Below are 25,573 nucleotides of genomic sequence, written 5' to 3' on the forward strand. Positions count from 1 at the left end.
GATTTATTTTTAAATATCTATATTTATGTTAGGCTTCCCCCTTAACCTTCCCCCTAATTAGCCTTAATCAAGTGAATTTTTTCAACCAGAACTTCAAGAAGAATTTTACATTTTGCCTTTGAAAATTTAAGAAGAAAATTTTGAATATGCTATAATAAAGGAAAATGGAAATTCTTGAAATGGTGGAAACATGCTAAATACATCATTTTGAGGCTTGCATCTTCTATTGTAGCTGAACCTGTGAACGATATGCCTTCAATTCCAGTCTTAAATGCGGCCAAAACAAACATCTTGGATAGTTCGTGTAGTTCTGACTTCACTTCAAGGTAGAGTCCAGAATGACTTCATTTTCACTGTTTCCATCCCTTTTGTTAATAAAATCAAAATAAAATGTCATTAGTTTTTAACTAGCTTACAGTATTATAGCTTGTTTTAACATAAATGTAATTGAATTTACACAGAAACGATGTTTCATACATAGGCTTTTATGAATCATACTCAAAAGTGGGAGAATATGTTCTGAGGTTCAGATAATCAGCTTAAAACCAAACTTTTGCTGTAGAACTTGTTTATCATTGAGAATTGCTTAAATGATAGGGTGGGGGGAATTTTAAATTTCTATCTGGGTTTTTAATTTTTTTTTTAATTTTTTTAATCTTTGAGGTAAACCTCAAAGTTTGAGGGGAACCTGCTATTTTATTTGCTGGTTACTGTAGCTAACCAAAGATCACAATAGAATGTTTATTTGTAATACTGAATCTTTATATGTGATGCTTTAGTTCTTAATATCGGGAACTGAACTGAAAATAAAAATTTAATATCAGGTTAATCCTGACTTCTGACCCAAACATATGATAGACCCATTAGTTTGTTTAAAAATGTTTTTCAGCAGATCCTGTAAGTAGCATTTTATGTATATTTATTAGAACCTAAAATTTATATTGACTTTGGACTCCCTAATTTATCTGGTTTTTTTTTTTTTTTAGTTTAAAATTGTTGTATTTTGTGGTGTTTTAGAAATCCAAGCAGATCCATTAAAAATACATTTTTAAATTGTTGAACAGGCAACTCAAAGTACTTTCTTTATGAATTCTTGGCTTAACATAAAAATAGGAACTTGTTCTGAGCTGTCACCCACCTCACACATTGAAGAATTTTCTCTCAAGTGGGTGCTAATGGGTGTGAAACTGGAACACTGACAGAACCCTTACGGTACTCTCACTGCCTTTGTAGGGCTTCTCACCTCTGGACTGGCTGATGTCTGTAAAGTACTTCCTACTGATTACCCTCCGATTTATTACTGTGGCTTTTCTTAGTACTTCCATTAACTTTTCTATTCTGTATCTATGCCTCAGATTTTACAAAAAGAGATTAAGTTAGGATATTGCTGATCTAGGAGCTTCTCTGTATTTTTTCCCATGGGAAACTTTTTTCTATATTAATTTTCTTGGTGTTTTCCTGGGTTGATTACATAGTGACATTTCCTTCCTTGAAAATTTAGAAAACATTCAGTAGTCTAGGTTATGACTACTGTACTAGTAAATCTTTAAAATCTCTGAAACTTTTTGTTTCAAGGCTAGATCATCCCACAGTTATTGTTTCTAGGAACCTTAGTTGGACACTCTTCACATTTCTGACACTGGAAAATTTCTTCAGGCCCTCTGGAAGCCTCCTCTCTTTTGTTTCTCAGATATTTCAGTGGCTGCTCTTACTCATTTTTCCTAGCAGATGGATGTCTAAATTCTTTTCCTTGAAGAGACACTGTGTAGCTGTCATTCTAGGATCCTACTAATCCTCCCATTTCTGTAAGTCTCCATGTGGTCCACTGGAGTTCTTTCACTGTAGAACTTTCCAGGAAGGAGTCAAAAGCTTCCACTCTGAGAAAACTGCAGTCACATGTACAAATGTGAGTGTCCCTAACTAATGAAGTTATGAGGGGGAAAACAAATAAAGAAGACAGGCAAAGCAAGAAACATTTGTAGTAGCTAATCCACATACTTGACTACTAACCTGCTCAGCAGTTACACCAGATCAAAATTTTCTATGCAAATGTAAAAGTGTGGCAATTAATAGGATTTTAAAACACTTTAGCCATTATCTGGAGAAGAGTGAATATATCTTTATTATTAACTTGTGTATATTCAGGATTAGCCTCCTCTCCGAGCTATAATGGGAGAGTAGAACAGGGGCAGTGATTTTAGAGGGAGGGTTAACATAAACAGACATGATGGGGGCAGGTGAGTACTCCCTGACAGTTTTCTGAAAATATGAGCAGTTTAGGGGGGAAAGGCACATGGAAGCAGATAAGCATTTGCTTTGGAGACAAGGTTATGCAAGTTCTTCAGGTATTGTTGCCTTTAGAAAAGCTCACTGGTTAAGCTTTTATTAAATAGTAAGAACAGAAGAGTATTTCATTTGAATCTTTTGGTTGACTTGTTCATGTTCTCAGTTTACAGTAGCCAAAAGATAATGTGATCTGTAGGGGGACTACAAAAGTCACTACATACTCCTGTTCTTCAGTTTATGCTCAACTGATTGGGGGTAGGGATGTGTAACTTCTGCACTTGACTGTAAGTCAGGCTGCAACAGACTTGAAAGTTGGAGAAAAATTAAATTCAGACCAAATGTCATGATAATTTGAGAAACAGACTACCCAATCCCTTGCATTAATTTGAATGGGGTGGAATTAAGAAATAGGAAAGCTTCACATCGTTATAGGCATTGAGGTCTTTAAGGTGCAGCTCAATATATTAACATTAACTTTGATGTAACTCTTAGAGATGTATAGACACAGGTCCGTGAGCAGGAAAGCTGTCAGGATCTTTTACAAGGGTTTATTTTACCTGTAGTTTCTGGAGATTTAAGTATTTCCAGCTGATGACTTTCACTTAACTTATTCATTTCTCAGTTTTTCTATTTGTAAAATGAAAATAATATGCCATGTCTTATCTCACAAGGACGCTGAGATGTATATGAAAATATTTCAGGCCTTTTGACTAAAAGACGTAAAATACATAGAGGTACATACACTCATAGAGTCAGTGGTGATAATATTTCTAATTTCAGCCATTCTGTGTAAAGTTTATATTAAGAAAAACGTATTAAAATGTTTTTATTTTACCTTGCAGTGGGGAAGGAGCTGCCTTTATGCACTCTCATCATTTGCCTTCTAGACATTCACGCCCCCAAGCTCATTCTTCAGCTTCAGGTAATATTTTTGAAAAAACCTAGGTTAACTGGGAAATGATTGAGAATAAATGTAAATAAAAATATGCGGGTTTTTTTTTTTTTTTTTTTGAAAAGGTGTTGTATAGACACTAAAAAGTTGATTGGTTTCTCTGTGCTTGTTTTTCTTAATAGAATTATCTCTGTTTCTCCATATATACCTACTTTTTAATGCTCTTAATGACTCCTGAAATATTTGAAATCTGTTAAGCTGGAAGTTAAAATTTTTTATATACTTTCAATGACTGTTTCTTTTTCACATTTGAAGGAGGAATTAGGAGGTCTTCATCTATGTCCTATGTTGATGGTTTCATAGGGACATGGCCCAAAGAGAAAAGGTAAACAAAGGGAATTATTTTTAGTATATTCACATTATCAATAAATGCTGTTTATTGAATCGCTGTATTGTATACCTTAACTAGTATAACATTGTCAACTATACTAAAGTAATTAAAAAAAGAGAAAGAAATGCTAATTCTATTTTGTTGATAGCCAAGTTGCAATTAGTACCTCACTTTGAAAAGGGCAATGTAGGCAGATGACTGAGCGTTCAAAGGGGCTAAATGTTAAAGGTAGCCCAGTAGCCCTGTGCTTACCTTGAGTACAACAGGATTATGCAAAATGGGAAAAGAAAGGAAATACAAATTTAAATAATTGTTAAAGGGTATCAAATCATTTCTTTTCTGGGCGTGTTTAAGGATTTTCTTTTCGAATGTTTTTTAGATCATCAGTGCATGGAGTTTCATTTGATATTTCTTTTGATAAAGAACATACTGTACACAAATCCACTCCAAACCGAGGAATCACTCGCTCTATTAGTAATGAAGGACTTACATTGAACAATAATCGTGTATCTAAAAATATTAGGAAAAATTTGTCCTTTAAACCAGTAAATGGAGAAGAGGAAGCAGAAAGCATTGAAGAAGAGCTTAATATAGACTCTCACAGTGGCCTCAAGTCGTACACACCCCTTAATACAAATGAACTGAATTCCAACGAGAATATTCATTATAAGCTTCCAAATGGAGCTTTACAAAATAGAGTACTTCTAGATGAGTTTGGCAATCAGATTGAGACACCAAGCATTGAAGAAGCATTACAAATAATTCATGATACTGAAAAATCTCCCCATACATCTCAGCCAGACCACATTGCTAATGGCTTCTTTCTTCATAACCAGGAAATGAGTATCCTAAATTCAAACATCAAGCTAAATCAGTCTAGTCCTGATAACATAACTGATACAAAAGGTGCCTTGAGTCCCATAACTGACAATACTGAAGTAGACACTGGAATTCATGTTCCTTCAGAAGACATCCCCGAAACTATGGATGAAGATTCGTCTTTGAGAGATTATACTGTAAGCTTAGACTCTGACATGGATGATGCTTCCAAATTTCTTCAGGATTATGATATTCGAACCAGCAACCCCAGAGACGCTTTGAGTCCTTGTCCAAGTACTGTAAGTACCAAGTCCCAGCCAGGTAGCAGTGCTTCTTCTAGTTCCGGAGTTAAAATGACCAGCTTTGCCGAACAGAAATTCAGGAAACTGAATCATACTGATGGGAAAAGTAGTGGGAGCAGTTCTCAGAAAACTACACCAGAAGGTTCTGAACTTAATATTCCACACGTGGTTGCTTGGGGACAAATTCCAGAAGAAGCAAGCCTTCCACAAGGCCGGGACACCACCCAGCTGTTGGCCTCTGAAATGGTGCATTTAAGGATGAAATTGGAAGAAAAGAGGCGTGCGATAGAAGCCCAGAAGAAGAAGATGGAGGCCGCTTTCACTAAGCAGAGGCAGAAGATGGGAAGGACGGCATTTCTTACGGTGGTGAAAAAGAGAGGGGACGGCATTTCCCCTCTTCGAGAGGAAGCAGCCGGGGCAGAAGATGAGAAAGTGTACACCGATCGAGCCAAAGAAAAGGATTCCCAGAAGGCGAACGGACAGAGGAGTAAGTCTCTGGCAGATCTGAAGGAAAGCCTGGAGAACCCTCAGGCCAAATGGCTGAAGTCTCCAACCACACCCATTGACCCAGAGAAGCAGTGGAACCTGGCAAGCCCCTCGGAGGACAATTTAAACGAGGGAGAGATCTTAGAATATACAAAGTCCATTGAGAAGTTAAATTCATCTCTCCATTTTCTACAACAAGAAATGCAGCGCTTGTCACTTCAGCAGGAGATGTTGATGCAGATGAGGGAGCAGCAGTCCTGGGTGATTTCACCTCCTCAGCCCTCTCCACAAAAACAGATCCGAGACTTTAAACCTTCCCGGCAGGCAGGCCTGTCGTCAGCCATTGCACCTTTCTCGTCAGACGGCCCCCGTCCTACCCACCCGTCCCCACAGTCTTCCAACAGGAAGAGCACATCTTTTTCTGTTAAAAATCAGAGGACTCCTAGGCCAAATGAATTAAAAATAACGCCTTTGAATCGAACCCTGACTCCCCCTCGGTCTGTGGATAGTCTTCCTCGGTTACGGAGGTTTTCACCAAGTCAAGTTCCTATTCAGACTCGGTCATTTGTATGTTTTGGGGATGACGGAGAGCCTCAGTTAAAGGAATCCAAACCTAAGGAAGAAATTAAAAAGGAGGAACTGGAATCCAAAGGGCCCGCAGGGCAGCATGTGCATAACCTGGAAGAAAAGGAGCTTAAGCCTCTTGAGTCAACAGTTTCCGAAGTCCTGTCCCAGCCTATCACGGAGACCATCCGACTGACGCCAAATGAGGACCAGCTGAACCAGCCTGCAGAGCCTCCTCCTAAACCTGTTTTCCCTCCGACTGCTCCTAAAAATGTTAATCTGATTGAAGTTTCCCTCTCAGATCTGAAACCTCCTGAAAAGGCTGATGTAGCTGTTGAAAAATACGATGGAGAAAGTGATAAAGAACAGTTTGATGATGACCAGAAAGTGTGCTGTGGATTCTTCTTTAAGGTAATACTAATAATCTTCATTGTTTGGGGGCATCATCATTCAATGGGTTTGGTTTTAGCCGATGTGCTTGCCTCTTTTAGTAGTAGTCCCTTTTGTTACAAGCTTGCCACTAACCCTGAAGTACATTAGGGGCTCCCCTTGATGGACTGTACTAACATCCAAGCACACTGAACGATCTTCCCTTCACCAAGGTCGTGGTACATGTTTAAATATGCTGTTCTTACTCCTCTGCCTCTTCCTTGCTTTTTTAAAATCCTTTTAAAAAATGTGAAGCTATTTGGATCTCTTCAAAGAGCTGTCAGTTTGTAAAAAGCACATAATTTGGCATTGTAAGTATATTTTAGGTTTTTTAAATTTTCTCTCCTTATATGTTTTGTTTCTTGAAAAAAGTTTTAAGGGATGCCTGGGTGGCTCAGTTGGTTAAGCTTCTGCCTTCGGCTCAGGCCATGATTCCTGGGTCCTGGAATCGAGTCCTGTATCTGGCTCACTGCTTAGTGGGGAGCCGCCTTCTCCCTCTGCCTGCTGCTCCCCCTGCTTGTTCTGACAGATAAATAAAAATAAAAATCTTTAAAAAAAATCTTTTTAAAAAATTGACCAGATAATCTGGTAAGGTGAAACATTTAAAAATAACATATGTAGTTTGAACAGAAATAGCTCCTTTGAAAGCACTGGATAAAGGTCTAGCATAGGACTCCTAATCTCAATATTGATATTGGATACTGTAGCCAGCCAACACAAATACTGAACAATATCACCTCTTGGTGGTCAAGCTCTTAAAATTTATCATAGGTACTAGAAAAACAAAAAAGCTTAATATTTTTAAATTTTTCTAATTATCCATTTTCTTCATCTTTATGTTTTCCTGTATTTTCCAGATTACCTATAGGAAAGAATTTTTTTTAATAATCAGAAACGTGTATCTATTACTCATGTTTCTTTTTTAATTAAGGAACTAAAGTAAGATCATCTCTGATCCTGTCTAGCTCCACAATTTTGAATACAGAGGAAAAAAGGCAGTACTCAATAGCCTTTATCACTTATAATTTAATTTATAATTTACAACTTATTTGTAATTTATAAATATAATTTATAAGATTTTATGTTTATAATTTAAGATTTTAAATTGAAACAACAGTCTTACAGGACTAAGAACCCAAGAAGATTGACGTGATTACAATCACTAGTTTTACTTTTGGTCATTTAATGTTGGAAATTTGTAACTTGAAGTTGATCTGAGGGTGATTGCCTGTTAGTCCCTTTTAGAGTTGAGAAATTTGAATGTAAGTCATATTTTGTCTCTTAACCATGTAAACTGACTAATTTTTAATAGAATGCTACTGTAAACAAGAATAGATACAGTTTACTAATTTTAGAGACCCCAGGTACCCCTGTTCCTTGCAGAGAAGGGCAAACGGAAGGGAGAGAATCTTTCAGGGTGAAACAGGGCACACATCTGTACCTTGGTGTCCATTCTGTCACATGGCGGTGGTTTATGTGCTATATAACCATAGATCTAATTTCTGGATACCTTCACTTGAATTTCCCTTATTGAGCATGTATGTTAAATACAATTTTAATGCAATTTTTAAAAAGATTTTATTTTTAAGTAATCTCCACACCCAACGTGGGGTTCAAATTCACAACGCTAAGACCAAGAGTTGCCTGCTTTTCTGACAGAGCCAGCTTGGTGCCCTAGTTTGAATGCAATTTTTTTTTAAATTTTTTTAAAGATTTTTATTTATTTATTTGACAGACATATCACAAGTAGGCAGAGAGGCAGTCAGAGAGAGGGGAGGAAGCAGGCTCCCCACTGAGCAGAGAGCCCAATGCGGGGTTCGATCCCAGGACCCTGGGATCATAACCTGAGCCGAAGGCAGAGGCTTTAACCCACTGAGCCACCCAGGCGCCCCATTGAACGCAATTTTTAAAACTAAGAGAAAACTCCCTACTTTTTTTTTTTTTTAAGATTTTATTTATATATTTGACAGAGAGAGAGAGATCACAAGTAGGCAGAAAGGCAGGCAGAGAGAAAGGGGGAAGCAGGCTCCCCGCCAAGCAGAGAGCCTGATGTGGGGCTCGATCCCAGGACCCTGAGATCATGACCTGAGCTGAAAGCAGAGGCTTAACCCACGGAGCCACCCAGGTGCCCAAAACTCCCTACTTTTAAGTTATTTATTAGGGTCCAGAAAAACCGCTGCTTTTTTTTTTTCTTTCTTTTTATGGTTGTTCTTTGCAAACTTCCTAGGTTTTGAAACATGTAATTAAGTAAGTTTAAGTGTCGTTTGGTAGTTGATAGAACTGTTACCGCTTTATGAGGGCGAGCGAGCATGAGAGGGGGGTGGGTCAGAAGGACAGGCAGACTCCCCGCTTAGTGACCTGATCCCAAGGCAGCTGCTTAACCAACTGACCCACCGAGGCGCCCCTGATTCACTTCTTCCTTCTTCATTTCTGGAACATGTCTGCATAGGGTGGGGTTGGAATAAGAATGACTAGACAGTGTGACTACAACTGAAAATGAGAGTACTGGTGCGCACAACATTTCACATTTTTCCATGAAATCCATGCTTAGGATGATCAAAAAGCAGAGAATGATATGGCAATGAAACGAGCAGCTTTGCTGGAGAAACGACTGCGGAGGGAGAAGGAGACTCAGCTTCGGAAACAGCAGCTGGAAGCAGAGATGGAACATAAGAAAGAGGAAACGAGGTAAAGACTCTGGCCATGCGGGCCCTGGATCCGGGCGCCGCCGGGCGGCAGTACTGGAGGCTCTGCTTCCTCAGGGCCCCCATCAGCTTGTTCAGATGTTTTTTTTTTTTTTTTAAGATTTTATTTATTTATTTGAGAGAGAGAGACAGTGAGAGAGAGCACGAGCGAGGAGAAGGTCAGAGAGCGAAGCAGACTCCCCATGGAGCTGGGAGCCCGATGTGGGACTCGATCCCGGGACTCCAGGATCACGCCCTGAGCCGAAGGCAGTCGTCCAACCAACTGCGCCACCCAGGCGTCCCTTGTTCAGATGTTTGCAGCGTCTGGAGACACTGACATAATGCTGATTTCTGGTGCTTGTACGAGTTGCTTTATTTTCCCAAAGTATTGATTGCTTATACATTGTTATCCTGAGTTTGAGGCATTTCAAAGTAATGTTCTCCAGAAACATTAATTTAAGATAACTTCACGGGTTTTTACACATAAACATATTTTTAAAAAGCAATCATTTACTAATGGTATGTTTATGTATATTTTAATGATCTAAATTATCTCAAGCGAATTTTAAACCATTTTTTCCCAAGGTGCTGAAACGTAATAATTTTCCCTTCTCGCATCAAAGCCATACTCCCAGTATCTGGTTTCTTTAGTGTGCAGAGTAAGAAATTCAACCATTTGGTTTCCCAGGCGTAAAACTGAGGAAGAGCGTCAGAAGAAGGAAGATGAGAGAGCGCGCAGAGAATTTATCAGACAGGAGTATATGAGGCGAAAACAGCTGAAACTAATGGAAGACATGGATACAGTAATTAAACCCCGTCCTCAAATAGCAAAACAAAAAAAACAGCGCCCAAAATCTATTCACAGAGATCATATCGAGTCTCCCAAAACGCCAATAAAAGGTCCTCCAGGTAACAGCTTATTTTGAAGAGTCTGTTCATAAAAAAACACCAGCCTGGTTTGTCATACTAACTCGACTGTGCTTTGGTATGCTAAATTGAATCCACGATTTGAGATGGTGCATGCTCCTAATTTGGAAAACCAAAATGAGCAAATGTAGGTTTGTTTATGACTTCTGTGTTATGTGTGCATGCATATATTCAGTAGACCAAGTGTGAGTGCTGAAGCGTCCAGAATGCATCCTAACCAGTCAGGGACTCTGCCCTCGGGTATAATCTCTCGGAATTGCTAGTACCCTTTCCATACTTCCATTTAAGGATAAACACTGTGTGCACAGAAATACATAAGAAACACATTGATATAATAAGGAATATAGAAGCAAGAGTTCATGAATTCCCCCCCACACTTTTTTTTTTTAAGATTATTTATTTATTTAACAGACAGAGGCCACAAGTAGACAGAGAGGCAGGCAGAGACAGAGAGAGGGGGAAGCAGGCTCCCTGCTGAGCAGAGAGCCCGACGCAGGGCTCAATCCCAGGACCCTGGGATCATGACCTGAGCCGAAGGCAGAGGCTTTAACCCACTGAGCCACCCAGGTGCCCCCATGAATCCCTTCTTTAAGACAGAAATGGTCAAACATCCAAATCTATAATTTTTGGAGTTGAGAGAATGTATTCTAAAATTTAGCACACATACTTTTAAAAATATATATATTTTATTAAAACTAAACCCTGCAGGAACTTTTAGAGAATTCCCATAGTTAACTCTAAAACTGAGAAAAAAATAACATTGACCGTTTAAAGAGAACTCTGCCTTTTCTAGCCAACAAAATTTTTTGATACCCAGTACTGGCTAAAATTAGTAAATTAATTTCCCACGTAGGAACTGGATATCCCTAACTATATTTTATTCTTAACTTCTTTTGTTAACTTTTTTCTTACAGTTATAATATCAGTGTCTCATATTACCACTTTCCTTTTGGAATAAATCCTAACAGCAATTAGTTTTATCATTATTTCTTAAAAGTAGGTACCACTGCTAATTTTAGATAAATTGTGCGTATATGCATGCAAGCATATTGTTTAGATTAAAAGTAAAAAGAAAAAAACTACAGAAGCTCAGTTTTCATATGCTGGTGTTATCTAATGAACAGACTCTTTTCTAGTTGCTCCTTTTAAATTTCTAATTTTGTTTTCATTCAGGATCACGAATTTATCGTGTTTTTTCAGTCTCTAGCCTTTCTTTGGCATCACTGAACACAGGTGATAACGAGAGTGTGCATTCAGGCAAGAGGACACCAAGGTAAATCCATAACGTGAATATTTTTCACAGAAAATAATGTTTCCAACAATTATCTTGTATTTTATAATGAATGAATCATAACACAAATTTTTATAGTTTTGCTGACCGAAACTGTTTGTGTTTCTGTTTAAATAAATTTAAATATAAAGAGGATATTCATATTTGACTTTTTATCTTTTAGGGTTTTAGGGTTACTGACATTGATAAGGTACTTTTTATAAAATATGAAACATTAACAGTAATTGCTGATACGGTTTTGGTAAAATCATAGTGCGCAGATATAGCACATCATCTATATAAGTGCCAGCCTCTCTACTTTTTTCTCCTAGAATAATTCCCAAGTAGGCTGCCTAACTTGGGAAAGATCCCTTCTGTACTGTCTCTCTCAGATGTAGATTAGAAACTGAAAGCCCTATTTCCTTACATCACGCTGTAATACCCATGTGGAAAGAGAATGTGTGTAGTGACAGGCATGAGTTTTGAGTTCTGATTTTTGCATCAACATCCTGTTGCAGTAATGGCCAGTTTTCATATAGAAAAACATTCATCCTTTCAGTGAGCAAGTAAGTAAGGAGTGCCCGTGGTGTCCAGGCACGTGGTTGTACAGCTTGAATAAGGCAGTTAAACCGTCTTTTGATTTTTTAAGCTTCTAGGTTGATTTTGGTTGGTACTTTAACAAATATCCCTTCTGACCCCCAAGTATTCTTCTGTTTGAAACTTAAAAAATACTTTATTTACCATTTAGATCCGAGTCTGTAGAAGGCTTCTTGTCTCCAAGTCGTTGCGGCAGTCGAAATGGGGAGAAGGACTGGGAAAATGCATCAACAACTTCGTCAGTGGCTTCTGGAACAGAATACACAGGTCAGGGTCCGTATTTGTAGGGAGATGCTTTAATTTAACACAGTCATGAGAACAAATACAGGCTAATCTAATGAAAGTTTCATGGGCTCTTCTCTTGGTCTAGACACCGGGGAATCTGTACGAGAACACTGAGTACAGATGGTCCCTTTCAGGGAGGTCAGTTTCAGTGATACGGTTGCACTTAGGGAGGTAGTTACTTGTCGCAGGTGAACTGAGCTCAGTTTCTAAACAAAATCAGCAGTATCACTTACACCACATCCATCTACTTGAAGACGCTGACCATGTCTGTGCTGTGGTTTGGGTCTGAAGAAGTTTTAGAGAGGTTCTGTCAGCTATACACGGGTCCTGAGTACTGAGAAAAGGCTAGAATCCACAGAGACCTCTCTGACATTGGGATTTCAGATATCTAGAGTTGTGCATCTTTAAAACGCATTAATGTGAGTGGTGGGGGGCACCTGGCAGGCTCCATCAGTGGATCAAGTAACTCTTGGTCTAGGGGCTATGGTTTGAGCCCCATGTATAGCCTACTAAACAACAACAACAAAGTATGAAGGGACTCTAAAAGCTGAGGGGAATGCATTGGATGCAGGAAGGTACCAGCCCCACATCAGATCCTTTTCCAGCCTTTGTTTGGGTGGGCATTACTGAAACAAAAGCAAATTTAAGAACAGAATGTAAGATGCTTGTAAAGAAATGAGGCTGTAGAGAAAATATGAGCAGCCATTGGGATCTAAATTGGAAAGGCATAGGAGAACGTGCAGGGCAGTGGAGACTGCCTCCGTCCGCAGGTGACCCACCGGAAATGGGAGCCCCATGAAGGCGGAAGGAGGTTAGAACTTGCTGACTTCGCCCGTGTACTTCACTCCTCCTTTAGCCAGTTGGAAGCCTTTAATGCCGGGGATTAGATGGTAACTCCTTGGTTTTCCCTCTGCTTCTCTATGTAAACTCCCTTAACAAGCATATTTGCCACACACAGTTTCAAACCCAGAGCTACACAGTTGCGGTGTGCTGTGCTAGCTCATACCATAGGCTCTTGGAACTTGTCAATTTTCAGGAATTACGCAAACTGTAGAATTATTGGTAGTTTGATATTAGCCAGGGTAGGAGTGATTGGTATCACAGAAAGAGGTAAGTGCTGCCCATCAGGGCTAATTTCCACCCCCACTCCCCCACCCCCGCCCAGAAAACTGGTTTCTTGGCTCGCTATGGAGGATAAGGACAATCCTTGCCTTCCAGGACGGAGTTTAGTTAGTATGAATTAGGGAGGTTTTACTGTACTTCCTATTAGGAATGTTCCAGGAATATGGCACAAAGTGCTTCTGTTGCTTGGCAGACCAAGGAGTAGAACTGGTTTAAAGAAAAATGCTTTGGAACTAGAGGATATCATGCTTAGCGAAGTAAGTCAATCGGAGAAAGACAACTATCATATGATCTCCCTGATATGAGGAAGTGGAGATGCAACATGGGGAGTTAAGGGGGTAGGAGAAGAATAAATGAAACAAGATGGGATTGGGAGGGAGACAAACCATAAGTGACTCTTAATCTCACAAAACAAACTGAGGGTTGCTGGGGGGAGGGGGGATGGGAGAGGGGGGTTGGGGGTTATGGACTTTGGGGAGGGTATGTGCTATATGGTGAGTGCTGTGAAGTGTGTAAACCTGGCGAGTCACAGACCTGTACCCCTGGGGATAAAAATATATGTTTATAAAAAATTTAAAAAATAAAATGCTTAAAAATCTCAGATATGTGGATGAAGAAAAAGATGAAGACTTTTCCGGTCGTTTTAAAAGCTGTAATTACTCATCGATCCGTTCTGCTTCAAGTTCACCAGTAACCTTAGCAGACTTGAGAAAGAGGCTGAAGCAGACAATGTAGCAATTACAGCCCCATCTGATTTCCAGCACTACTGTCTCAGAGCTGTCTTGGCAACATCCTTAACATGTCTCACTGTGTGGATAAACAATGTTCTGATGGGAGCACAGCACTCAGCAGCCCTTAGGCACAGGTGTTGAGAGCCTATGGTATGAGCTAGCACAGCACACCGCAACTGTGTAGCTCTGGGTTTGAAACTGTGTGTGGCAAATATGCTTGTTAAGGGAGTTTGATTTTTAGTTTCCTCAACATAGGAACAATTATATCATTTAAACGTGTAGTATTTCTGACTTAGGAATGGTATTTTTATTTTGCTGCTAAATTCTTACCACAGGACCAAAGCTCTACAAAGAACCCAGTGCAAAATCCAATAAGCACATAATACAGAATGCTTTAGCTCATTGCTGTTTGGCTGGAAAAGTAAATGAAGGTCAGAAGAAAAAGATACTGGAGGTAAGCATGTTTGCATGAAAATTAAATCTGGCAACATTCTAAAATTGTAGGAGTCCTCTCTGCTACCAGTTCAAAAGAAAGTACCCTTTCTTGGTACTCTTGAAAGTACCATCCTCTCCTAGGATTTCAACAGCATATAAAAGATCTGTAGCTATGTTTTAACTTTAGATTGAGTTAGTTCACTCTCAAATGGGGTTTTAGAAGACTGCAGACTTAATTAAGCCTAGGATAGACTCAGATAATAATATAAAATTGTAAGTTCTTTTCTTGCCCAGAGCTACTTGTTCATGTTTCATATGTAAGTAAGGTAGTTTTCCTTTTTAAAAATGAGGCTGTATTGCAAAATTGCTAATCAGTGCCTGGTTTGTTAGTGGTTATTTGACTAAGGTCAAGATTTAGCAGGCATTTCATATCTTCCTGCCTGATAATAATATCCACACAGAGCCAACAGCACCTCAGAAGTGAAGTTTTGCATACATTGTTAATTAAAGTGTACTTTGCTTTTATAATGCACATTTTATTTTTGTTCTTCAGAGTTTATATTTTGAATCTTGTCGTAATATTTGACCAAAATAGGTGTAAAACAATTATGTAAATTTTATACAGTGAAATGTTTAAGAGTTTTTATTGTTTTGTTTTGTTTTTATTTTGAAGGAAATGGAGAAGTCAGATGCCAACAACTTTTTAATCTTGTTCCGGGATTCAGGCTGCCAATTCAGGTCTTTGTATACTTACTGTCCAGAAACTGAAGAAATTAATAAACTGACTGGGATAGGCCCTAAATCTATCACTAAAAAAATGATTGAGGGACTTTACAAATATAATTCTGACAGGAAACAGTTTAGCCACATACCTGCTAAAACTTTATCCGCCAGTGTTGATGCGATTACCATTCATAGTCATTTATGGCAGACCAAGAGACCAGTAACACCCAAAAAACTTCTACCCACTAAAGCATAGGAGTTGGGAAATACTTGCTTCAGAACATTCGTGGTAAATTTGCACTTCATCTTTCCTGCCTATAGAAAATCTTTCTAATTGCCAACCAAGACTTTTATTAATTGCACCTGAACATTAAGCTCTGTTGTCACGAACAACTGGAACGTGAGCCACAGCATTTTGGACTGTGGAAGAGTCACACATAGGTGGTAAGTCCAAGTGATGAAGGAACATTCGGATTCACAAATGGAGATTTGTGTCATCGGGTTCGCCTGCTTGATGTGAGACACACTGAAGCACTGAATTCTCATGGACACTAGTTGGACTATGATTGAAATAAGGCTAAGATGACAAATTATGTGTTTTATTCCTTTTTTTTTTTCTTTTTAATGTACATGCTTGTCTTCAGATGGTTTATTTTGCTGTTTTTCTCTCCTGGGGGTTTAATCTAAGATACCTTTGTATTTCGTTTCATGGGGAGACCGCAAGCGTAGGAAATGCGCCTTCAGAGGTAACTCGCACCTTTCTTATGATGCTAAGAGAAACACTAGTGTTTAGTTTTACAGTAACCCTCATGTTTTAATGGTGTTAGAGCATTTGCAAGAATTATTCTAAGTATTTACAATTCTGTATTTATTATTCACTCAAGTATTAACATTTCTCTATTACATAAGAGGAGGTATTGTAAAGAGCTGCTAGTAGGTTCGCTTTAAACCACATGAGCTTAACCAAGAATATGTTATAAGAAGTTGCTGATTAAATCAGTGCTGTTTTTACACCACTTCTGGCCAACTCAGAATAATTTAGATTGTTCTTTTAACAAAAAAGGCTTTCTATCTCTTTTAAAGTAAGTCACTTTATAAGCTGGCAGAAGTGAAGGACACTTTGAGAGCCGTCTTTCAATCTGAAGATGTAAGACTTCCTGCCACAAGTTCTCAAGAGGTCTTTACATTATATTTATAACTGATATAAAAATTATATTTAGAATTTTTAAACATGTACAAAGGGCTACATTTTAATTTTAAAATAGCTTCACATTATTTTACTTATATTGAGTTTCTTTTTTTATTCTTTTCAAGTGGAACAGCTTAGGTTAAAGTACACACTTGAAATCTTCTCTACATGATCTTTGTTCCTTTAACAATGTATATCAGAGGGTTAGTTGGGGGAAAACTTCATTCTCAGGAAAAGACTTGAATGATTATGTGACCCTGTTATGTTTCAGTGTTGTGACAACTGTGTAAACGTAGAGGGGAGAGACAGTATTGTATCATAAATGAGATGTGGGGTTGGTTTTCTTTTGTGGGAAGTGGAGACTAAAATATATACATTTCTCTAATTGAGTTGTTTAGAGAAATAACTAATATCTCATATGATGTATTTACTTATTTTAAAAGAGAATAGGAATGAGATGTCCCTGAACTGTACTTTTCTATTATTATAAGGCCTTTAGGCATCAGTGCATCTGGGTTATCAACATTTTCTCAAATGCTGTCAATATTTTACTGTAATTTATGTTCTTATATTTATGTATATTTGTTAAAACTGTAAAAAAAATTTCACAGATTTTTTTCCAATAACTGTGCAAGATATATGTGTAGCTCAAAACTATTTGTGATCTACTGTTTGCATGTAAGAGACCAGGATATGTAACTCTTATATTTTAAGTGTATACATACTGTGTATATAATATATGAATATTAAGAATGGGACTTGCACATTTTACCTTTGAGACAACAGTTTCTATCACAGAAGGAAATGACTGTCAGATACATGTTTAGATTAAGCCTAGTTTAAAAAAAAGAAAAGCAAATCTAATCAAAATATGGTAATAGTCAAAAGGAGAATTAATAAGCACTTTACATTACTAAATTTGTTCTTTTCAATCAAATTTCCCTTATCAAATCAGTCATCTTTGTGATACTACTTGGCCATTAAATTTTTAAAAATTGGATGCGAGACAGTAGAGGAACTATTTAAAGCTAAGTAGGACTACCCTTTCTTCTTAAATTTATGTGTGTCCAACAATGAATGTCCATAATGTCTAAAGGTAGAATGTGAACATTGCCACAAAAGTTCATTGCTCTCAGTATATTTTACTTTATTAATACAGAAGGAATATGGATGTATTTCTTTAAGTCTGCAGATTTTTTTTATTATGGTGCAGCTTTTTAAAAAAAATCATGTTTTAAAAATTATACAAATGAAAATTATGGCATTGCATAAAGTCTGGAGATTTCCATCAACCTTATTGAAACACACTGGTGCTTTCATCATTAGAGGTCAAATGATGATGATGATGATGATGATGATGATTCAGTTAAGTTTGCCAAACACCTGTCATGGTTTCCAGCGCAACCTGTCAAATTCTATTTGACGCAGCTTTGGAAAGCTTTTAATTCCTATTGACTTTTCAATTTTGTTTTAGGATGACTGTTACAGTTTTTATTTGGCTGTTTAAAGCCAAATTCAACTTTTTAATTATGGTTTCATGGACACTGTGGGGCAATGTACAGTGTATGGTGTGCTTACCTGTCCACTCTAGAGCACTGCTTACAGGTTTTTTTAAGATGCTGTGCTGTAAAATACTGTCATATTTGCTATTTCCTGGTACAGTGTAGTTTTTCCCCTTTCATTTGAATAAAAGCATGGCACCAAATGACTCCTTTTCTGTTTTTTGAATAAAGTGTGTTTTTTCCCTAATATTTGAACTTGGGTAAACTCATCGTATAGCTTTCCTACCTCTTAACCTATGTTTAAATGTAACAGTTTGGCTATTCACAGAGGCAACTTTTGGTAGTATTAGACACTGTCTGAATACTGACTTAAGGCAATGTTAAAAAGTCTGTAACTTTCTGTGCTTAGCTCAGACCACCTACATAGTGGAGTTTGAATGCTTGTGCTCATGATACAGCTTTCTGTCCATGTTAAATCCCTTTCTTTTGGTGAATGATTAAAATGTGCCAGAATTAACACTTTATACGTTTGAAATTGAACAGCTAATGAACAGTTCTTGATTTACTCTCTAAGTTTCACTTTGATTTTGTGGATTATATTCATTCAGTCCAGAGCAATTAAGAAAAAAATATCTAATAACAAAACAACAACAAAGTCTTCATACACAACTATGTATCTGAAGAAATATCTGGTGTTGCTAACCGTAAGTGCGGTTCTCTACCTTTAGGTCCTCTGATAGGGTACCCCAGCTTCAGAACCCAGCTGTAACTTCCATAGTATTTTGCAGTGCCTTAATTTTCAGAAATAAAAATATTTAACCTGAAGACTCATGCAGCATTAGAGAAGTCTACACAGACTATGGCACCCTAGAGCCCACTCATAATTTGAGAGCGTGTTCCCTGATTTGGCTGCTTGACAGTTCTTAACAAGGCAGAGGGAAGGATGCCTGCATGGCTTAGTCGGTTAAGTATCGGCTTTTGCCTTAGATCATGATCCCAGGATTCTGGGACTGAGTCCCACATTGGCTCCTTGCTTAGCAGGGAGCCTTCTTCTCCCTCTACTAAATTAAAATCTTAAAATAAACAAAACCTAGGTAAAGGGAAATGTTCTACAGTGAACAGGAACATTTTTATTTTGTAACCTGTGCACACGGCAAAATAATAAAGAATAACCAGCGAAAGAAACTGAGTTATAATACTCTGACCTAGGAATCAGGCATTGGAAAAACACATCTTAATCTGGGGCATCTGGGTGGCTCAGTCGGTTAGCATCCCACTCCTGGTTTCACATCAGGTCCTGATCTCAGGGTCCTGAGACCCACCCTGGTGTCAAGCTCTGTCCTCAGTGCAGAGTCTGCTTGTCCCTCTGCCCCTCTCTCTGCTCACGAACTCGTGGTCTCAAATAAATAAAATCTTCAAGAAATATATAAAGATCTGTATCTTCTTCTAATGGCAGTTTTACCTTTAAAAGAGACAAATGAACAATGCTCTATCATTTCAGGGAGGGTGGCGTGCACCTGGGTTGTTACTTCCCAGCTGCTCCTCACATAAGGCTATCTAGAATCTTCCAGTCGTCTGCTGTTGGCATCTGGGTCACAGGCCTTCTGGCGGTTCGGCATTCCACGTCCAGATGCGCAGACAGCGAGAGTTTGCTTGCGTATGTGTTTAATGTCACTGCTGTAACTCGTTACCTCTATCCACAGTGGCTTATAGTTATGTCAGAAAAAGAAAAAGAGTTCTTCCGCTTTCCACTGAAGAAGATAAAAGCAAACAAGTTAAAAAAAAAAAAATGTTTGAAGGCTTTTGTGTTTTTTTACTGTGGTAAGGATAGCCTTACCACAGAACTTGGTACTTAAAATACGGCTGTCCTTCATTCTGCTTCACCGCAGACTGTTGTTTTAGGGCTGATCTGCTCTTCCTTCAGGAGCACCTGCTGGTGTCAGGAGCACCTGCTGGTGTCAAGCACCCCAGGGCTGGACGACGCACAGCACGGCCTGTGTCGTTGGCGGCACAACTGGTTTCCAGCTCTGTTCGGCGGCACGGATTCCTGACCCCACCCAGTTACCCATATTCATGGTCTGCCTGTTTATATGAGAAAGGCAATGTGGCTCTCAACCCTCAAGCAAGCAGAAACTCTTCACTATAATACTGCTTTATGATGTGAAAGTACTTCTTTTCTTTCTGTGAAGAGATACCAAGATCTCCATTTCACAGATGGGGATGATCAAGATTCAGAGGTCAGTAACCGCCAGGGACACAAAGCTAGTAAGGGGCCACCTCACAGCTCGAGTCTAAAGCTGATTTCCCCTCCCCTTCGCTGTGCCACACGGTGCACGGCCTCCACTGCTGTGGATGTCGTGGAAGAAAACTACGTGAGGTCTGATAACTGTACTAGTTAGTAATATACTCACCACTGAGGGAACGCTAAGAACTTGTTACAGTGGATTTTGTTCTCTTGCCTAATAACTGTAGCCAGCATCAACACAACAATGGCTAAAATCAGCCTGGTGGGTCCCTACACTCTTTTTTTTTTTTTTTTTAAGATTTTATTTATTTATTTGACAGAGAGAAATCACAAGTAGACGGAGAGGCAGGCAGAGAGAGAGAGAAGGAAGCAGGCTCCCCGCTGAGCAGAGAGCCCCATGCAGAGCTCAATCCCAGGACTCTGGGTTTATGACCTGAGCCGAAGGCAGAGGCCTTAACCCACTGAGCCACCCAGGCGCCCCCTACACTCTTAAACATCTAGATTCCTAAGAAGAGAGGAACGGACAAAGTACGGATGGGGCGGAAAGAAAAGGATTCTGCTGACAGCCTGATCAAATTTATCCAGGAAACAGTAATGAGGTGCGAGAGACTAGGTCACAAAGACACGGGGGCTCTTCCATCAAGGAGCCCCTGTCTTGAGGTGGATGCGGTTAGACCTTTACAAGCATCTGATAAACTCTATGCTCTAAGAGAGGTGTGGACCTGAAGCATGGGACAGATAAGCCCCCTTCTTATGAAGATTTAAAAGGTTCTTGTTCATAAGCAAGTTCACTCTTACCAAAACTGACTTTATATAAAGAATGTAAGACTTAAGTTGCATCACCAGCCAATAAGGGGCCCGTCCTAGCCCAGTCTTCTTCAGACTTGAGTTCTGAGTTGCAAAGGCATCGTTCTGGTGACAGACCTTAAAGGCCTACTCTCCGAGATTGTCAGCATCTGACAAAGCTAGCTGACCGTACACTGCTTCCTCTTCACGTTCGTAGCCAGAGACCACTGTACTGCACTGCTTTTTGCTGCTCTGTTGTCCCCTCCTACCAGACAGAAAAAATCCGAGTTCACAGTCTCATCAGGGGGCTGCTCTGGAACACCTGGGAGGACCATGGATACCTCTGTGCATATCAGGTGGGTCATGCTTGGGTTCTTCACCTTTACATTCGGTGCCTAAATGCAATAGGTATTCAAGAATGATGTGTCAAATGAATAAATGTACAGAGGACTGCCTAGTCCAGATTCAAAATCACACCCAAAACTTAGTCGGATTTCTGCGAGGCTATCACTGATTTCCTACTATAGATATTATTGCCTAAAAGTACCAGCCCCACGTTGACTAACCTGGTCTGACTCCCTCTGCTTTATATAGACCATTCCAGGGGACCCGGGTGCAGCTTGGAAATTCAAACTATCAGTGACCGTGACATAGTGGTGTTCGGTTCCCCTACCTCCTCTCTTAGCTCCTCATATTGCCCCCGCCCCCTGCAAATTATAGGCAATCCCAAGGCTTCGTTCTCCTCAGGCCCTGCTCAACCTCTACTTCCCCTCTAAGAAGGTCTTCAGTACCAGCTCTGACTGGCCCTTCTGCACAGCTCCTCCATCTCCAGCCCGAAAGCTCCCTGCAGCCCCACTCGGGCACCTGACTGCCAGCTCTGCCTCTCACCTGGAAGTTCCACTCTCCCCAACTCAACCGGTTTCTTTTTTCTGTTATTTTTACAGATTTTTATTTATTTGACAGCACAAGCTGGGGGAGCAGCAGGCAAAGGGAGATGGAGAAGCAGACTCTCTGCTCAGCAAGACTCGATCCCAGAACCCCGGGATCATGACCTGAACCGAAGGCAGATGCTTAATGGACTGAGCCAGCCACGTGCCCCTCTTTCCTTTAAGATTTTTCCCAACTCAATCAGTTTAAAAACACTGTCAACCTCCTAGTAAAACCAACGCCTTCCTGGTATTTGTCCAGCCACCATGGCTGAAACCTTCACAGTCTTGTCTGTCTGCTTCCTCTGTCCACGGAGGGCACCTCCTCGTACCTGGACAACCACCAGATCCTGTCCGTGTTCACGCTGTCAGTCTGTTCCTCACCTTTCTGGACCAACCTCATGTCAGGTGCCAACAGTTCCTGCTTAAACTCTGCAAGACCCTCCGACTCATCCTTCGCTGATTCCATTTCTCCCCCACAAACAGTGCTGCCAATCAGTCCTGGGTTGTCCTAAAGCACTGCTTTCACCGTGTCCTCCCCACTAGTCAAAAACTCCCAAGGGGCCTTATCCTCACCGTATAAGACTCAAGCTCCTGAGCTCAGCAGTTTTAGCCCTCCCAGGCTTGCCACAAGTTGGCTTTTCAGCAACATCAGAATATCTGATAGTCAAATATCCAACAGGCACCAAAACTCAAAAAAATTCGACATTTCAAAATAACTCATCACAGTTATCGTGAAAAAAATCAAACTGTAAGGACTTTCTCATATTTATTTTACAGTTTACTGTTTGGGTTTTCAGTTGCAGAGAGGATGGGGCTGGGGTATTGAGGTGATTTGTAACCCTTTGCTGCTTGGGACCACGAAAGGTCTCACTCCCGTCTTTCATGTCGCTCCTTCCTATAACACAGACCTCTTCTTCAGAGAGGCTGACCTGCCTTGATCTTGATATAATGTGGGCTATCACAGTCAGCCTCATATCAAAGATATTTGTATATTGCAGTTCATTTTCTCTAATACTGTGTTAGCTGCCGGAGAGGAAGCACTGTGTCCACAATGTTGCCTCACTGAGTGCTCGCCCTGTGGTAGGAAGGGGCCGTTTCCATCGTCAGTCTGAATTGAAGGTGACCTTAGAAACAGGTTTCACTGATCTGTGGCAGAACCGCGGCCCCGTGCGGGGGAGTCCCTAGCAACCCACAGGGAACATTGCCGAATTCCTGCTGCAAGTAACTGAAAATTCACACTAACTTTCCCATAACCAACTTTCTATAAAATCACTGAAAAGTCATTGCAAGTCCTAGTTTAGAAGCTTCTGTGGGCAGAATAATTACAAAGAGAAAAATGTTACTTCCTTTCCAAACAAATTCTGGGGTCATTTTTATATTAAGGGACTTCCCTACTGCCTGTCTTTTAAATTTCTGATGGTTTTGTTTCCGCCTTGAACCTCCGAGCTGCAGAAGCCTGCAGGGGAGGACAGAGTGGAGCCTTACTTTCCTTGAAAGCCATACTCCTGCCCTCACCCTCCACATCCATTCTAATTCTTCCCCCAGGGCTCCTAAAGGCCAACAACGAAGTCTGGGGTACATCCCAAGACAGACGCACAGCTGCGGGCCATGGGCTTTCACACTGAGTCACCCCTCAGCAGTGTGGGCTGAAGCCCAAAGGCCCGTGGCCAACTCAGATGCTGCCCTTTCCCAGCCACCCCATATTTAGCACCTGAAAGTTTCGGAAATGATCAACCATCTGAAACGTTCTGGGTGGCCTCTGGCATCCCGGGTGGGGCCCCTTCCCCAGTGTGTGCCTCCCCTTAGGGGGTGAGGCTGCAGGGCAGAGGCAGGAACACAGTCTTCGTTAACCTGCAGCTCCCTGCCCACCTACCCTCCCACGCACCCAGAGGATCCTCTCTGGGGCTCAGAGGTTGGGGTCTATGGGAAACCTCATCATGGCAACCAGTCAGTAATAGTGAATAAAACAGAACACTCCCCACTCAGTACTTATCCAGAGAGGGTGTGGACACACAAGGACACATGGCTTTGTGGGGTTTTCCTCCCACTCAGGTCCCCATCACTGCTAACCTCCCTGTGAACCGCAGCTGCACTGGCATCCTGCCATCTGTCTGTGCTTTGGCCTTGTCAGCAGTTTGCAGCCTTATGTCACCTTGGGAAATTCACCATCAGTGACACCAGGTCCAGTGAACTCTGGTTGTCCAAGGCTTAAGACCACCCCCCTATATGGGGATATCTCTGGATTCCCAATGCAATTCCAAAAGCATTTATTGATCACCTACTATGTGCACAGAAAGCCTTGTGTCCTGCAGGGGAGGTGGGGTGGCGCAAGCAGGGGAAACGAGAGGTCCTCTGTCATGCAGCCCAGGCCGGGAGTGCGGGGTGCTGGGGGTGCGGGCGCAGAGCCCAGAGAGAGGGGAGGGCGTCTACTGGATGCCTGCTCACACCCCACTGGGGTGTGAGCTGCACTGGCTCACATCTTCACAAGCCCCAATCAGGTGGATGCAATCACAGCCATCTTAAGATGTGGAGTGTGGAGCCCAAGATCGCCCCGCTGCCAAGTCATAAAGCTGGTACAGAAGCCAGACTCCTGCCACTGATCTAATCGGACCCGTTCTGTTTGTTCACTAACCACAGGCAGACATAATGACATAAAATACATATTCGATAAATTCGACATCACAACCGGGAGAACAGGTTTTTTTTGTTTTTTTAAAGATTTTATTTATTTATTTGTCAGAGAGAGAGGGAGAGAGAGCGAGCACAGGCAGACAGAGAGGCAGGCAGAGGCAGAGGGAGAAGCAGGCTCCCTGCTGAGCAAGGAGCCCGATGTGGGACTCGATCCCAGGACGCTGGGATCATGACCTGAGCTGAAGGCAGCTGCTTAACCAACTGAGCCACCCAGGTGTCCCTGAGAGAACAGGGTTTTTAAAAAAATATTTTTAATGTAATAGTGTTGGGAAAGTTAGATAGAAATCTAAAAAAAAAAAAAAAAAAGGCAAAAAAACCCACATTTACACTGTAGGTGGATTAAAAAAAGATGCTAGAAAGTTATTTTTTAATAATACTGTTGACTGTTTTTAGACCAAAGAAAAAGTAACATTCTAAACTCTGGAACTGCTGAAAATGTAAAATTAAAAATAAAGGAAACAGCCAAGAAAAAAAATCTGAAAGAATATTTGAATTAAATGGGACAATGTTTAACCCTAAATAGTTCATATAAAAAATAGTAGATAAATGTATGAAGGACATGATTAGACAGTTCACATAAGAAGAATTAAGTACAGAAAGACTTTTAATTTTACATTCAAAGAAATGTATATTAAAATGAAGGAACCAGGGGCACCTGGGTGGCTCAGTGGGTTAAGCCTCTGCCTTCGGCTCAGGTCATGGTCCCAGGGTCCTGGGATCGAGCTCCACATCGGGCTCTCTGCTCAGCAGGGAGCCTGCTTCCTCCTCTCTCTCTCTGCCTCTCTGCCTACTTGTGATCTCTGTCTGTTAAATTAAAAAAAAAAAAAATTAAAATGAAGGAACCATTTTTACCTCCCTACTTATTAAACTAGAAAAAAATCTTACTGATGAATATATTTTACAAGATTGTGTTGAACCCAAAACCCTCATATGATGCCATACGTACGATTTCTGGTCTTTATAAGTATCTGCATTGAGCCATTTTCACAGCCTGTGACCTTCACAAAGGTCACTACACTATGAGAACAGTGTGAAAAAGAAAGTTCACAAGTGCAGTTATTTGTTATGAATTTCTGTAACAGCAAAAAATACTGGAGAAATCCAAAATATCCCAAGTCAAATTATTAGAAACATTATATTAAACATAAATATTAAACAACCTAGAAAAATGTAGGTTTATATGGCATTAAAATAAGCAGACGATGAAACTGTGCATCCTAATTACTAATGATTCTTAAACCGTTGTGTTAAAAAAGTATGTGGAGAACATCTGCAATGGAATGTGAAA

General features: G+C 40.3%; 1 protein-coding gene across 3 annotated transcripts in view; it reads left to right on the forward strand.

Moving 5' to 3' along the window:
* Positions 1-17,840, forward strand: part of CAMSAP2 (calmodulin regulated spectrin associated protein family member 2) — a 117,909-nt gene extending 100,069 nt beyond the window's left edge. For 2 of the 3 annotated variants that reach the window (XM_044267561.1, XM_044267563.1), the window contains 10 exons: positions 233-326; positions 3,129-3,208; positions 3,494-3,563; positions 3,949-6,151; positions 8,721-8,857; positions 9,542-9,762; positions 10,981-11,053; positions 11,799-11,914; positions 14,121-14,239; positions 14,894-17,840. In XM_044267561.1, the coding sequence (XP_044123496.1) occupies positions 233-326; positions 3,129-3,208; positions 3,494-3,563; positions 3,949-6,151; positions 8,721-8,857; positions 9,542-9,762; positions 10,981-11,053; positions 11,799-11,914; positions 14,121-14,239; positions 14,894-15,199 (3,419 nt within the window). In that variant the 3' untranslated portion in view covers positions 15,200-17,840. The remainder of the gene's footprint in view (positions 1-232; positions 327-3,128; positions 3,209-3,493; positions 3,564-3,948; positions 6,152-8,720; positions 8,858-9,541; positions 9,763-10,980; positions 11,054-11,798; positions 11,915-14,120; positions 14,240-14,893) is intronic. The other variant, XM_044267562.1, reaches the window with a different exon arrangement.
* The last annotated feature ends 7,733 nt before the right edge of the window (positions 17,841-25,573 follow it).

Source organism: Neovison vison, chromosome 10 (assembly GCF_020171115.1).
Source record: "Neovison vison isolate M4711 chromosome 10, ASM_NN_V1, whole genome shotgun sequence".
Taxonomy (NCBI): Eukaryota; Metazoa; Chordata; class Mammalia; order Carnivora; family Mustelidae; genus Neogale; species Neogale vison.